The sequence below is a fragment of the Salvia hispanica genome, chromosome 6 (genome assembly GCF_023119035.1).
Source record: "Salvia hispanica cultivar TCC Black 2014 chromosome 6, UniMelb_Shisp_WGS_1.0, whole genome shotgun sequence".
NCBI lineage: Eukaryota > Viridiplantae > Streptophyta > Magnoliopsida > Lamiales > Lamiaceae > Salvia > Salvia hispanica.
The window spans coordinates 17,611,808-17,626,415 of NC_062970.1; the positions used below are offsets into that span (position 1 = coordinate 17,611,808).

A 14,608-nucleotide genomic window follows, 5' to 3' on the forward strand; every position below is an offset into this window, starting at 1 on the left:
ATCTAATTTCTGAAGAATATGCACATGAAAACACACTGGATCATTCATAACCAATATCGTGGAAATGTTAGGCGTTCCAGACTGTTTTATGCAACTAACAAAAATGGGAAGTGCAACACACATATAGTACATATTTTTAAGTTTTAAATTTATACATATGTATAAAAAGGAGAAATCGTATATAAAATAAATAATTTGGAAAATTTTAGATACGAAAGGATTCTTATCTTATATACTAACATAAATAAAAAATATAGATATACTAAACATTCCTTAAATTGAAAATAGGAATGTACTATATCCTAGGTACATCAAAATTTGTAAGACTACACATTTTATGTATTTGTAATACTTGATTTAGTTCTCTTTTTTGAATATTCCGCCTCAAATTCAGCCTAATTGACAAGCTTCATTCAATTTTATCTTCCAAAGTAGTTTTGTTGAAGTTAATAAACAATATTACCTTCCAGTGTAGCTTTCGTTAACCCTGGGAAAATCAACGGACGACTCAGATAACTTTTTCTGAGAAGCCAAACCATTTTTGAGGTTGAATCTCATCTCGTACCTGAAGAAATATAGTATCACCTTCGCTATAAAGTGAGACGTGTGCATACATGTATCAGTATGGATCTTACAGTTCATTTGGGAAATTCTCAAGCTTTTCTTTTACAACGCCATTGACCATGTCAAGATCAAGATTTTGAAGTCGGCAAGTGATCAGAACAACTTCATCTCCTTCCTCCCAAGCATTTGCTGACAAGAAGTTTACATACATCACTTGTCTAAAATTTGATTACTGAAATATATTATTATGCTCATATGACCTTGAACTCATAGTTCTATGAGTAAATCCAAAAACATAAGTCTCCAACTATTTAGTTAGGAATTTTAGGAAATGAATCTTGCTCCAACAAGAAAAGTGAAAGCAGCTTCATGTAAATCTGAGGCTCTATTTGAGATTCATGATCAGTCATCGAGAAATCAACAGCATTTATAATTTATTATGATCAAGCTTACTTTAATTACCTTGGCTCTGTTTGAAGTATGAAGATAAGTGTTTAACGTTTGTGGAACTGTGCGCTATAGATTACAGAGGTATAACCAAATTTGAGAATCTAAGACATAAGGGTTGAGTTGCTCACCATTATGAAATATGAAGCAATTTGGAAGCTCAAACCACCTGATTAGCATCTCATTTGTAGCATATCGTGGAAGAACTCCAAAACGGGCTTTCTTAGTAGGATCAAAAGTATAAATGAACTTCTTTTCCTTCACCATCTCCTGCAAGTGTAATAATTCAGAGTTTAAGAGGTTGACCAACAATTTGCCTCAGTAATGAGACTACAAAATTTAAGGTAGCAATAGAAGTATAATACTTCTTTTTTATAATTATAATACACTTTTTTTTAAGTAACCACTATACCTTTGGCCTGAAGTACAATGGTAGATCCATAAAAATCGCATAGTTTTCAGTAATGGCAAAATCATGCATCATAATTGGTTCAGGTATAGTTATTGGCACTGGATCCTGCATTACACCTTCCTTTGTTATGACTCTGTATGTGACGTATGGTGGTTCCTTAGAATAGCCAAAGGTAAACATTTCCCCTGTAAGAAAAATTGAATTAAAAGAATCATCCATAGAACACAGGAAGATCTTAGAAGTATTTTCTGTGGAGACTGATTGATCTGAAGCTCAAGCATGGTTGTCACAACCAAAACACTATATTCCTACCAAGGATTTTAAGTACTGTTCGTGGTATTTACTAGAATATGCTGTTTCCTTTTAGTGGATGTACTTGTCTCATCCGTTTAATAGTAGTAGTAAGAAAAAGTTTAATGAAGATGCTTTGAGAATTTCAGATAACATGTTGTACAACCATTAGCAATTTATATCCCAACAAATTGTTTTCCTAACTAATCAAGTTCATATGGCACTCAGTTGTGACTCAAGCTAAAGCTGAATATTGATGACGAAATCTCGACATACTCTATTTCCGGTGACTATGACTCAAAGTCCTAGTTAAAAGAGTGATATGAAAGCAATAGGTGCAAAGTGGCTATAAAACACATTCTTGGGAAAAACAGCAATTCATTTCATATTCTTAATGGCTATAAAATTTAATTCTCCTTTGTTTCAGCCATTTACTTTTCTATGCAATGGAAATAACTTTGGTATTCATTGTCAGAGTTACTGTGTAGCATCTTGAGAAGCAAAAAAAAAATAGGGGAATGCGGCAGCAGAGGAGGATAACTGTGTTGTCAAATTATGGAGGGAGGCTTTGTGGGAGTGAAGAAACTTAGAAAAAACTTACTTCTAAAGCAGTACATAACTGGATCACAATTAACCTTACCTGTGCACGGGTCAACTTTAGGATGAGCAGTAAAAGAATGTGATAGTCTCTTGTCGTAATCCAGCAAGCCAATCGTTTGCAGATCTCCATCTTCCAAAACTTTGATGGCATCTATATTGTAAATAGTAAAAAAACTATTGTAAGAATGAGGCTGTGTTAACAACTAGTTTAAGGATGTTTGCATGCTTTCAGTAGAAGAGACAGTGATAGAGGCATAGAACAAAGGGGGCATAATTCTAGCATTAAGACAGGAGAAAGAAAGAAAGCTTACAAGGTTTATCTCCCTCATGAAGCGCCAAAAGCTTCCCATGGTGATATACCATAGCTGTATTAGCTGAAAGAGAACCCCCACAATGGTCAACCACAACCATGCATAAACGAAAGACAGATCAGCATTTCTGATGCTAATGATGATATTGACCAAGAAGTATAGAAACAACCAGTACGCAAGAGATGTGTAAATCAGTTGTGTATTTCACCGACATAAGCAACTAAGCAAGTGATAAACATGCTATGTAACCTAAACAAAGAGGAGAGAGACAGAAACCATTATGTAGCGCAACCCACCTGTACCAAATCCATAGTTAACATCCAGTACTTCTAGTTTCGTTCTTAGCATTTGCATGTAAACTGTGAACAGTCCAAAGAATCCTTTCATGTCACCAATCTGCAAATTAAGTTTGAAATTGTCAGGAGCAAAAACTAAAACATGTAGCATATATTTCCTCATCTAAAACCAGAAGAAAAGAAAGAATAGCACAAGATATTAGTTAAACACAACAATTTACTTTTAGCTGTATCCATTTCTCTCAAGAAATTATAGTTCATGATTGATCTCTTACGCATTTACACAGTTTAACGGATGGCATTTTGAAATTTTCTCAAGTTAAACAACCCAGTGCTGCCCCACCATGCTTATTAAGTTTAAAAGAAGGTGTCTTCTAACGTCATCATATGTGCAAGCATGGGTCGAGTTTTTCGAACATAAATTGCTATGATATACAACTTCGTGAAGGCCTCAGATCCATTTGAATGTTTGAATGGACATGAGGCAGTTTGGCTTTCTAGTCCTTTGTTTCAAAGAGGGTATATTACACAGAGTTAAATCCTTTAAATAGTTAACTAGTCTTATGGTCTTCACCTTGCCAGTTTTAATTTTCACTGCAGGATAACAATAAGAGAGAGATAGAAAAAGGTTCAAAGTAAATAATTGGACATTATATTATGATAGTACTTACCTTCATAAATTTTGCTCCACCAAAATATTCTTCTTGTTTAAGTCGCGAGGTCTTCACAAAGCGGGAGACATAGGTTGCTTTTCCATTTTTGATGCGCATACCATGAATCATTCTGCAAAAAGTATGATTCATATAAGCCATAGTCAAACTGAGATTCAATCATAGAATGTCTCATGAATAAGATGCAATTGCATATGATTTTATGCAATAATGTAGTAGACAGTCATCCTAGGATAAAAATGTCTGAAATTTGAATGAGGATTTGAAAGACGCACCCATCTCCATCAAACCTGCAAAAAAAAGAATGAGAAAAGGAAAAAGATAGTGATTAATAGTAGTAAACAAACTGGAATGATACATACATCACATTTCACTAGTTCAAATTTGAAATATGTTCCCATTACATATCGGAAGCACATAATTCATGCATACAGAAGGAGCTCTTGTATTTTATTTTATATATATATCTATTCTCAGAAGTATATATGAGAAAGACATTGACAAAGAAAAGTTATTACCAATGATATCCAGCAACCGGAGCGAACCTTGGATTTGGGCCAACCCTCACAAACTCACCATTGAGGCATTCCTGAAATAAGCAAAATTTTGATTACTGAACTATCTTGTGCTCAGCTGCTTGTAGCTGTAAAATTGGTGCTTTTGAGATAAACAAAAATGAGCAGGTGCAGAAACATAAGTGAAAATGTATACTTTTTGTAAATGAATTGACACAACACTTTATTGCATCACATGGCAGAATCCTGGTCTGTGGGAACAAATGAACCAATTTTCAACTTCTTAATCAAACCAAACCAAACCAAAGTGAGGAGTTTGTTCTGTTTCAGTTAATACGGTTAGACTAGATTATATTTTCAACAACATTCTGATCTTTTAATAGTTGTTACATAGTATTTGCTTAATTCAGTTTTGAACAGTTTGTCATTAAATAATTTGGTTCATTGAGTTCCCACAATTTTCAGGGACACACATCCATCACGTAATGCAACACTGATCCGAATCCTCAAGAAATTTACGACTTCAGATTATACTAGTACGTATTTTTTTTAATAATTTTTTTTTATATAGTTTAAATTCATGTAATTTCCAAATTTTCAGAATAGTATGAAAAATGAAAAAAATGAAATTGTTGGTGAGCTGACTTGTGGGATTGTGGTTGAAATGAATGTGTCATGGCGTAGTAGAGACTAAAGAAATGGGGAGATAATTTTTCCACCTTTTCCATATTATTGAAGTTTTCTATGTACACTGAAAAAAAAAAAAACTTAACACACGTCGAAATATGAGTGGCTTGTTTTCTATCCCTTGAATCGTATCGAAAGCAAAAATGATGTTTAATGTTGGAAAATGAAGAACAATACAAAAGGAGAATATAGAGTTTGTGCTTAAAAAGATGCTCGCAAATAACCACTCCTCCTATATTTTAATGTCGAAAAAGAAAATTGAAAAAAGAATACCGGTAGATGGCCGTGGAGGGGGAGGTCGGCGAGCGGGGGAGTCTCGTCGACGGGGCCAAAGTTGCCGGCGAGATAGTGAAGAGGCTGCTTTGAATTATGCATCAACTTCACAAACGCCCACTCCAACCAATCAATAGCCTTTGACGTCACCCCCTTTTGGGGCTTGGGTTTCACCTCCACAACCCCGGAAATCGAATCCTCTACGCCCATTTTGGTCTATCAATTCAAAATCGATTTGGTAAGGCGGTGCTGCACACTGATAACAGTGTCAATTATATATACGACCTCATTCGCTCTCGTCAAATATTTTAATACTACTAGTAGTATGTTTTCTTGTTGCTCTATTTCTTCTTCTTCTTCCTTTTCTTTTTTTTTTAAATCATGTCAGTTGAGCATCTACTCATTTTGTCTTATAGTCCGAATTTTAAATTATTCACATTTTCTACATTTATTGAATACTGAAATTTGAATTTTACATTTGCACCCTTGCAACATACACAAAGTATTTCCTCCGTCCTATAATAAGGGTTGTATTTTACTATTATACTTAACATTTCACTAATTCATTCCACTCACATTTATTATAAAACTAATATAAAAATGTGGGTCACATATTCCACTAACTTTTCTAACTCACTATTCTTTATTCTCCCTCCGTCCCCGATTAAGAGTCACACTTTTCCATTTCGGTCCGTCCCCAATTATGAGTCACACTTCATTTTTACCATAAATGGTAAGTAGGTTCCACATTCCACTAACTCACTTCACTCACATTTTATTATAAAACCAATATAAGTCTCACATTCCACTAACTTTTTCAACTAACTAATCTTCACATTTCCTAAAACTCGTGTCCGATCAAAGTGTGACTCCTAATCGAGGACGGAGGGAGTATTTCTTAAAACTCGTGATCACACTAAATGTGACTCTTATTGGAAGACGGAAGGAGTATCTTCAAATATATTTGAACCTATTTTAAGTCATAACCTATTACTACTATTTATAGGTTAATTTTTTCTATTTTCTAATTCTCATGTACTTTTATCTACTTTTCTCGATCTTCTTCACATACACTCTTCCTCGTTTTGTCATTTGTAATCCTCGTACCTATCTGTGCCAATTTTAATTATTGTTATCCCCATCCTATTAAAATTAACGTATAAACAGTGTTGTATCTAAATTGATTTATTTCTCATTTTAGTAAAAGAAATTGTTAAACTTTACTTTCTCCTAATCTATCCTCACTTCTATTTTATTCTATTTATATATATATATATTTTATTATCTATTCACTTAATTTATCAAATATCATTTCCAATCTCTTACGAAAAATAATCTCCTTGGATGAAGGGATTACAAAAGATCGATTAATGAATCATAATTGAAAATGAACTTTATGAATTGTAGTTAGATCAATAACAAATTTAGCACTTGATTGAAAAAACAGGTCCAAATAATTTTATCTGATCGGGCAATTTTTAGACTCAGAAACGCCGGGCCGACACATTATTTCTGACTCGTGACATGCAAAAATTGCCCGACCACACAAAAAATATATGCCCGCATATTTTCTTGGAATGCGCAGTCTTCGTAAAACAACCATAATTTTCTCCATCGAACTCTTGTTGAGGTGTGCGAGGTACCTATGCGACGTTCTTTCAAATATGAATCAATGAAGGTCTTGTAGAATCGTTTGAAAATAAATAATCTTAGAACACCGATTACTATTTGGATATATATCTTCTTTCTTTGTCAACTTTTTCTTAAAACTTGGCCATTTATCCTATAATAATAATATATCAAAAATGAGTTCATTCTTCATCTTAAAAATGGTGTCGAAATAATGCAATAAATGGCTATAATCAATATGATTTTCATTCTTAACAAGTATTGAATGAGTTTGGCTTGGGATCTAAGGAGAATTGGATATTTCTTATCAAAATGTATTATGTTTAATTAATTAGTCCAATTTAACCTGCTAAACTTAGTTGTACAATTCTCTTACAAGTGTTCAGGCACAGTGAGCGTAATACATACACGATCCTTGATTTCATATTTGATTTCTTAGCGGCAAGGGTTTTAAGAAATGTTAAGTAAAGTGAGTGGAAAAAAAGTTAGTAGAATATGGGTCTCACTTATATATAATAATTTTAAATGAAATGCGAGTGGAATGAGTTAGTGGAAGGTGAAACCCTATTATGGTAAAAGTGAATCGGGACTCCTATTCGCAGACTAAAATGGCAAAATGGGACTCCTATTCACGGACGGAGGGAATACTACTTTTAGTTGAATTAAAATATAAATTACAGAATAAAAGAGTTTACAAAATATATTTATTTATTTGCTTATAAAAATAGTTGTATAAGTACGATGTAGAATATGTTGCATATTATACTCTATATAAATTGCTTGATAAATTAGCATGCATGTAAATGAAATGATTAAATAAAAGGATTTATGGAGTAAAAAATGAATACATATATCAATGGTGTTATGAAAAAGAAATAAAATAAGTACTTGAAATGGGTGATGTCAGCAGGCTCCATTGCTTTCTCAATTTGCTGCTTTAGATGGCCAAAGGGATTCGTTTAGGATAGAGGTGGATGGCCAAAGGGATTCGTTTAGGATAGAGGTGGGTAAACGGTTTTCGGTTAATCGATTAATCGAGAATTAAATTGGAATCAGTTGGTTATCGGTTAAGTGATAACCAATATTTATTGTTATCGGTTCGGTGCTGGTTATACGTTTTTGTTTTAAGTCGGTTATCGATTATAACCGATCGATTATCGGTTGACAGTTATAACCGATAACCGAATTAAATTCAATTTTAATTTCAATTATATGATTATTTAATACTAGAAGAAATTATAATTTACTTTCAAACTTTGTCACAATTGGAAGAAATTGTAATTTATATCTAAATTTTGTCAAAGTCTCGTATTGCAATGTCAAAAAAGTCCATTTTAATTTGTGTCACTATCAATTATAGTATTATACTTATAAATTTATATCTCAAAGTCAATAAAGTGCTTAAGCATTACTCCTATGTTAAATATAGAATAATCCTTCACTTATTATTGAAGAAAAGTTTTTAAATTATAGATCATGTAAAGTTTAAGTCTTTTAAAGTGGCTAAACAATTTATGTATATTGTTAATAGGAGTATAATGATAATGATGATAATAATAATAATAATAATAATAATAATAATAATAATAATAATAATAATAATAATAATAATAATAATAATAATAATAATAATAATAATAATAAGTATATGAAAAGTTAAAAGTTAAAACCATATATATTTTAATTTCAATTATATTTTTAATAATAATAATAATAAATTATAATTTACTTTTAAACTTTATCACAATAGAAGAATCAGTAATTTACTTCCAAATTTTGTCAAAGTCTCGTATTGAAATTCGCAATGTCAAAAAAGCTTATTTTAACTTGTGTAGTATCAGTTACTTATACTTATAATATCTCAAATTCAATAAAGTTTTTAAATATATTTTTAAAAATAAGATCTCTCAAAGTTAACAAGTGCTTAAGCAATATTACTATTTTAAAAATAAAATAATCTTTCACTTATTATTATAGAAAGGCTTTCAAATTTTAGATCATTTAAAGTTTAAGTCTATTAAAGAGCCTAAATATTGCTTGTAAATAGGAGTATAATAATAATAATAATAATAATAATAATAATAATAATAATAATAATAATAATAATAATAATAATAATAATAATAAAGTAGATAACAAGTTAAAAGTTAAAATCATAAAAAATTTTAATTTTTATTATATTTTAAATTAATAATAGAAGAAATTGTAATTTACTTTTAAATTTTGTCACAATAGAAAAAATTGTAATTTACTACCAAATTTTATCACAATAGAAGAAATTGTAATTTACTTCCAAATTTTATTAAAGTCTCATAAGTCATATTGCAATGTTAAAAAAAGTCAATTTTAATTTGTGTCACTATCAAATATCTCAAAGTCAAGTGTCTAAACATTATTTTAAAAATAAGATCTCTTAAAGTTAATAAAGTGCTTACAAAATACTAGTATGTTAAAACTAGTAACCAATTCGGTTAGTTCGGTTATAACCGATAACCGAGTCGGTTAATTAAGTAACCGAACCAAAGATCGGGTCGGTTTCGGTTAGTTTTTTATGGAATTTTGGGGTCGGTTACCCAACATGTCGGTTCGGTTAACCGAACCGACCGAATATCCACCCCTAGTTTAGGGTGTCCACAATAGTTAAGCCGTGGCCCTGAGCCAAGCATATAAAACTTGGCCTATGCCACAAAACTTGGCCGGGCCATAAAAATATTTGTTACACTATAGTGGACAAGCCAAAGCCACCAAATTAATTATTTTTTTCATTTTTTGTATATTTTAATTTAAGTAGAATAAAAATTATCGGACTATAATAATTATAAAAAAATACATAATTTAATCAAAAAAATAATTAAAACCAAATCTTGTTGTATTATAGAGAAGGGAAAATTATACAACGAAAATTTGCAGTATATAGTAATAATATATACTTTCAGAATGATTAATGGAGAACTAAATTAAAAGATATATTATCAAATTAGAATTTTGTTACACTCCTTAAATGAAAATTGAACATGTTACATTTTAATAGCAACACTATTACTATTATTATAAAGAAATTGTTTTGACGATTAAAAATTTTAAATGGATTGTAGGATTACTTTAATGTGAATGCATATATTGACAATCAACTCGTCCACATATTCTACACTTTTCACGAGGAGACTTTTTTGTAGTAATAAAATAATATCATACTCTGTATTAATTTGACAAAGAATGAACTATAAAAATAGTCCCTGTACTATGTGTTTATCTCACCAATGAACCTTGGACTTTAAAAATATTCCCAGACAACCTTGGACTAAGCGTTTATCTCGAAAATGGTCCTTTTTCACTGTTTCGTGACGAAAATACCCTTTTGGAATGATTTGAGGGGTTTGGGCAATTTGGTCTTTTTACATTTTAAATCTGATAGTATTATTTCAGTGGTGTACTAAATTTGATATTATTTCAAAATTATCATTCTTCTTCCCTTTTTCCATCCTTCACTTTGTTTCTTTATTTCAATATTAGATTTAATTTTATAAAATTAAATTTTACATTTCGATTTTTAAATATCAATAAATTCTTTTAATTATTAAAATTACTATTAAATAACAAATTAATAGTTTTAATCAATATTTGATAGTGTCTAATATTTAATCAATAAGGTACGATGACGCCTTAGTTTTAATCAATATTTAATAGTTTTAATCATAAATAGATCATGTAACATGATTTATTCCGAAATAAATATGCATCTAATGTATATGAGAATTTGATTAAAAATATTATGAAGTTGACTAAAAATTTGATACTACTAAAAATTTGATATAAGAGAATTTTTGTTGAAATTTTCTAGTTAATTTTGATTGTTTTCAAATTAATAAACGAAAATTATATTAGTCTTACATTAGATGCATATTTATTTCAGAATAAATCGTGTTATATGATCTATTTATGATTAAAACTAAGGTGTCGTCGTACCTTATTGATTAAATATTAGACACTATCAAATATTGATTAAAACTATTAATTTATTATTTAATAGTAATTTTAATAATTAAAAATATTTATTGATATTTAAAAATTGAAATTTAAAATTTCATTTTAAAAATTAAATCTAATATTGAAATAAAGAAACAAAGTGAAGGATGACAAAAGGGAAGAAGAATGATAATTTTGAAATAATATCAGATTTAATACATCAACTGAAATAATATCAAATTTAAAATGTAAAAAGACCAAATTGCCCAAACCCCCCAAAACCTCCCAAAAGGGTATTTTCGTCACGAAACAGTGAAAAATGACTATTTTCGAGATAAACGCTTAGTCCAGGGTTGTCTGAGGATATTTTTAAAGTCCAGGGTTCATTGGCGAGATAAACGCATAGTCCAAGGACTAATTTTGTAGTTCACTCTAAATAAAGGGGTCTTCTTCTTCCTTCAAACGAGTCATTCATTTTTATCTTTGTAATTTCGCCTCCGCAAATCTTTTGATTCCAAAACTCAGTCCATTTTACCATTCTAATTCTAATGATTTACTCTCTAATAATATTAATTTGGGAAGGGCTGAAGAGTGTTTGTGAAATATATTTTTTTTAAATCGAATATTAATTTGGCACGGCACGATAACACGACACGAACCCGCACGAAATTAATGGGTATGCGTCAAGGCTTATTGGGTTCGTGTCCTTATCGTGTCGACACGATAACGACACGAAAACTTCGTTTCGTGTTACACATTAAGGATTAATATTAATATATTATAATATTATTATTATAATGTCATTATTGTGTCGTGTCATATATGTGTTGCTATCGTGTCGTGTTGACCCGAAGTGGTTCGTGTTGTTAATGGGTTCGTGTCGTGTTCGTGTCTGAGGATGGCGGGTCGTATTCGTGTTCGTGTTTGGATTTTTCTTAACGGGTCGTGTTCGTGTTTGTTGTTATCGTGTCGTGTAGTTATCGTGTCGACACGATATCGACACAACACGCACAATTTGCCACCCCTAGAGCCGCGGCTCTCGGCCGCTACAATAGGATAGCCGCGGCTCGTGTCCAAGCGCCGCGGCCGAGCCACCGGCGTGGCTCTCCCCTGGGCACCCCCACCGCTGTGGAATGTTGTAGCGCGCGTTATAGGGAGCCGCGGCCGAGCCACGAGCCGCGGCTCCCATATAGAGGACACTCTTAGAGTGTCTACTATAGGTGAGCCGCGGCTCGTGGCTCGTTCGTTGCCCGGCCGCGGCTCCCTATAGTGAGCGCCATGGATTTTCTCAGCTCGGGGGGTGCCCAGGAGAGCGCCATGCCGGCGGTTCGGCCACGGCTCTTGGGAAGGGGCCGTGGCTCCTTTCTATTTCGATTTTTTTTCCAGTTTTGTGCTAATTTTATGAAGAAGAATTTTGGAGAAGATGAAGTATGGAGAGAGAGAGAGTGGGATGATGGTTTTCAAAAAATAATTAATTTGGCATTAATTTAGGAAATAAATCCATTTCTAAAACTAAACCCCAATTAAAATTAGTCAACTTTTTAATTAAGGATTGTGATTTCAATTCCCACCCTAATTACGGAAATAATTAAAATTCAAATGTTCAATAAATATATTTACTTGTAACTGTAAACTTTTTTTTAATTAATTTATATATTTTTTTATAATTATTATAGTCCGATAAAATTTATTCTAATTAAATTAAAATATACAGAAAATGAGAAAAATAATTAATTTGGTGGCTTGGGCTTGTCCACTATAGTGTGAACAAGTTTTTTGGTGGCCCGGCTAAATTTTGTGGTTTGACCAAATTTTATGACTTGGCCCGGCCAACTATAATAGACACCCTTAGTGCACAACATTTCCTATTGTGTTTTTCAACGCAGTAGAGGATCCGCCTTCATTTTTAACGATGTTATCTTGCAATTATTAGTAACTTATTTTATTACTATTTTACATACATCTATGCTTACCAAATGGAGAACAGTAAGTTTATAAAACAAAAGAGTAGTGGTTTAGAGACATAATGTCTTCATGCCATTATGCCCTATGTCACTTTGCCATACATTTATTTAAATGTTGACTAATATACCCTTATAGGTATTTTGGAAAGATATATCTTAGTTATGATTGTTAAATTAAAGCATGATTATTATGCACATATTTATTGTATTCATGATTTTAATTAAAGTACTTAAAGACTTAATTAGAGTATTTGTAGTAATAATTAGAATATTTTTGTACATAGTACTATTTAATTTTATGAATTAATACTTATGTGATTTGAAAAATATAAAATTAAAAAATGATTGTTCTTATAAATAAAATTTACTAGTTTATTAAGAAGATTTATAAATCTTGTGAATAAAAGTTATTAATATTATTTTAACTAATAAAAGTTTTATTAATAAAATTTATTATCTTAATAAATAAAATATATTGTTATTTATAAGAAAAAATATTTTTTAAAGGATTGATAATGGTTTTGTATTAAACATGTGATGACTCAAACCATTTAATCTTTTGGATAGATCGGGAGCTTGTTACTTACTCAACCGGACATCATCATCGAACCAGGAGTAATATTTTTGGGGATAAAATTTACATTTATTATGAAAAAAGTCATAGTATTTAATATATAAAATTTATTACTCTAATATAGTTTAGTTGCAGCCAAGAGCTATTTTTTTTTTTGGATAAAGTTATTTAATTTTGCTATTTTACAAGAGTTATTATAATTTTGAAAAATATCCATTTTAATTAATATTATTAATAAAATCATTATTGTAACAAATAAAAGTTTATAGATCTAGTAAAATAAAATTATTGCTTCAATAAATAAAAGTTATTATTCTTATGAGTAAAATTTATTATACTAGTGAATAAAAGTTAAGGTTTTTGCGAATAAATGTTACTCCTAAATAAAAGTTATTATTTTGTAAATAATGGTTATTATTCTTATGGATAAATAATTTTGATCTAATGAATAAAAAGTTAGTACAGTATTAATTTTGTGAATAAAAGATGTCAATGAAAGTTACATTTTTGCTAAAAACGTTCTTTTATTGTGAATAAAGTTGGTGTTTTAATAAAAAAAAAAGGTTAATTCGTTCAAACTAATAAAAATAATACAATTCTTGTAAAATAAATTTTATGTGAATAAAAATTACTACTATTTTTTTGAATAAAGATTATTAGTTTCATGTATAAAATTTTATTGTAATAAAAAAATTCATTGATCTTGAGCATAAAAAATATTTTTCTTGATAAAATGTTATTTTTGTAATTTAAAATTACTGTTATTCAGAATAAACTATTTTGAATAAAATAATTATTTTTAAAAATAAAAATTACAAATGTATATAAATAAAAGTTTAGTTTCTTATAGTAGATAATAATTTTTATCATAACACATAAAAGTTATTGTTTTTATAAATAAATTAAATTTGTACGAATAGCTCAATATAAATTTGAATTACCCTAATTTATCAAGTAATAAGAAATTAAAAATGTTTATGGTATATAAACTTGACAGAAGAATCAAATTTTTTCGTAAATGGTACATATAGTGTAAAACTAGAGAAAACTAAGAACCATATTTTTTATTAAATTATTAAATTATTTAAACTAAAATTTATGAAGATTAGTTTGATCACCATTATTTGTTTTCTAAATTATGGTAGTACATCATTAAATTATTCGTGAACTACATATACAATAAATATATAAATACAATGATGTTATAATATTTTATTTAAATACATATGTATCCATAAATAAATGCAGTATAATCAAAAACAAAATTAAAAATGTCAATCATAAATAATGTGGATCTCATGAAAGCAAATTACTCACATACATAACTCCAAAATTTAAGCTATATTCTTAAATAGATCTAATTAATATGCACAATTAATGTGAAGGGTAACACAGTAAACATACAAAA

The 14,608-nt window shown here is 29.9% G+C and overlaps 1 protein-coding gene across 1 annotated transcript in view; it reads right to left on the reverse strand.

The window, feature by feature from the left end:
• The window catches only part of LOC125195767 (carotenoid 9,10(9',10')-cleavage dioxygenase 1-like), an 8,629-nt gene extending 3,193 nt beyond the window's left edge, over positions 1-5,436 (reverse strand). Inside the window, exons 1-11 of the mRNA XM_048093986.1 lie at positions 5,068-5,436; positions 4,111-4,181; positions 3,868-3,882; positions 3,593-3,704; positions 2,922-3,021; positions 2,626-2,688; positions 2,355-2,465; positions 1,424-1,608; positions 1,143-1,281; positions 636-753; positions 464-565 (exon numbers count right to left, since the gene is read on the reverse strand). Coding sequence (XP_047949943.1) covers positions 464-565; positions 636-753; positions 1,143-1,281; positions 1,424-1,608; positions 2,355-2,465; positions 2,626-2,688; positions 2,922-3,021; positions 3,593-3,704; positions 3,868-3,882; positions 4,111-4,181; positions 5,068-5,277 — 1,226 coding nt within the window. The 5' untranslated portion in view covers positions 5,278-5,436. The remainder of the gene's footprint in view (positions 1-463; positions 566-635; positions 754-1,142; positions 1,282-1,423; positions 1,609-2,354; positions 2,466-2,625; positions 2,689-2,921; positions 3,022-3,592; positions 3,705-3,867; positions 3,883-4,110; positions 4,182-5,067) is intronic.
• Positions 5,437-14,608: the final 9,172 nt, after the last annotated feature.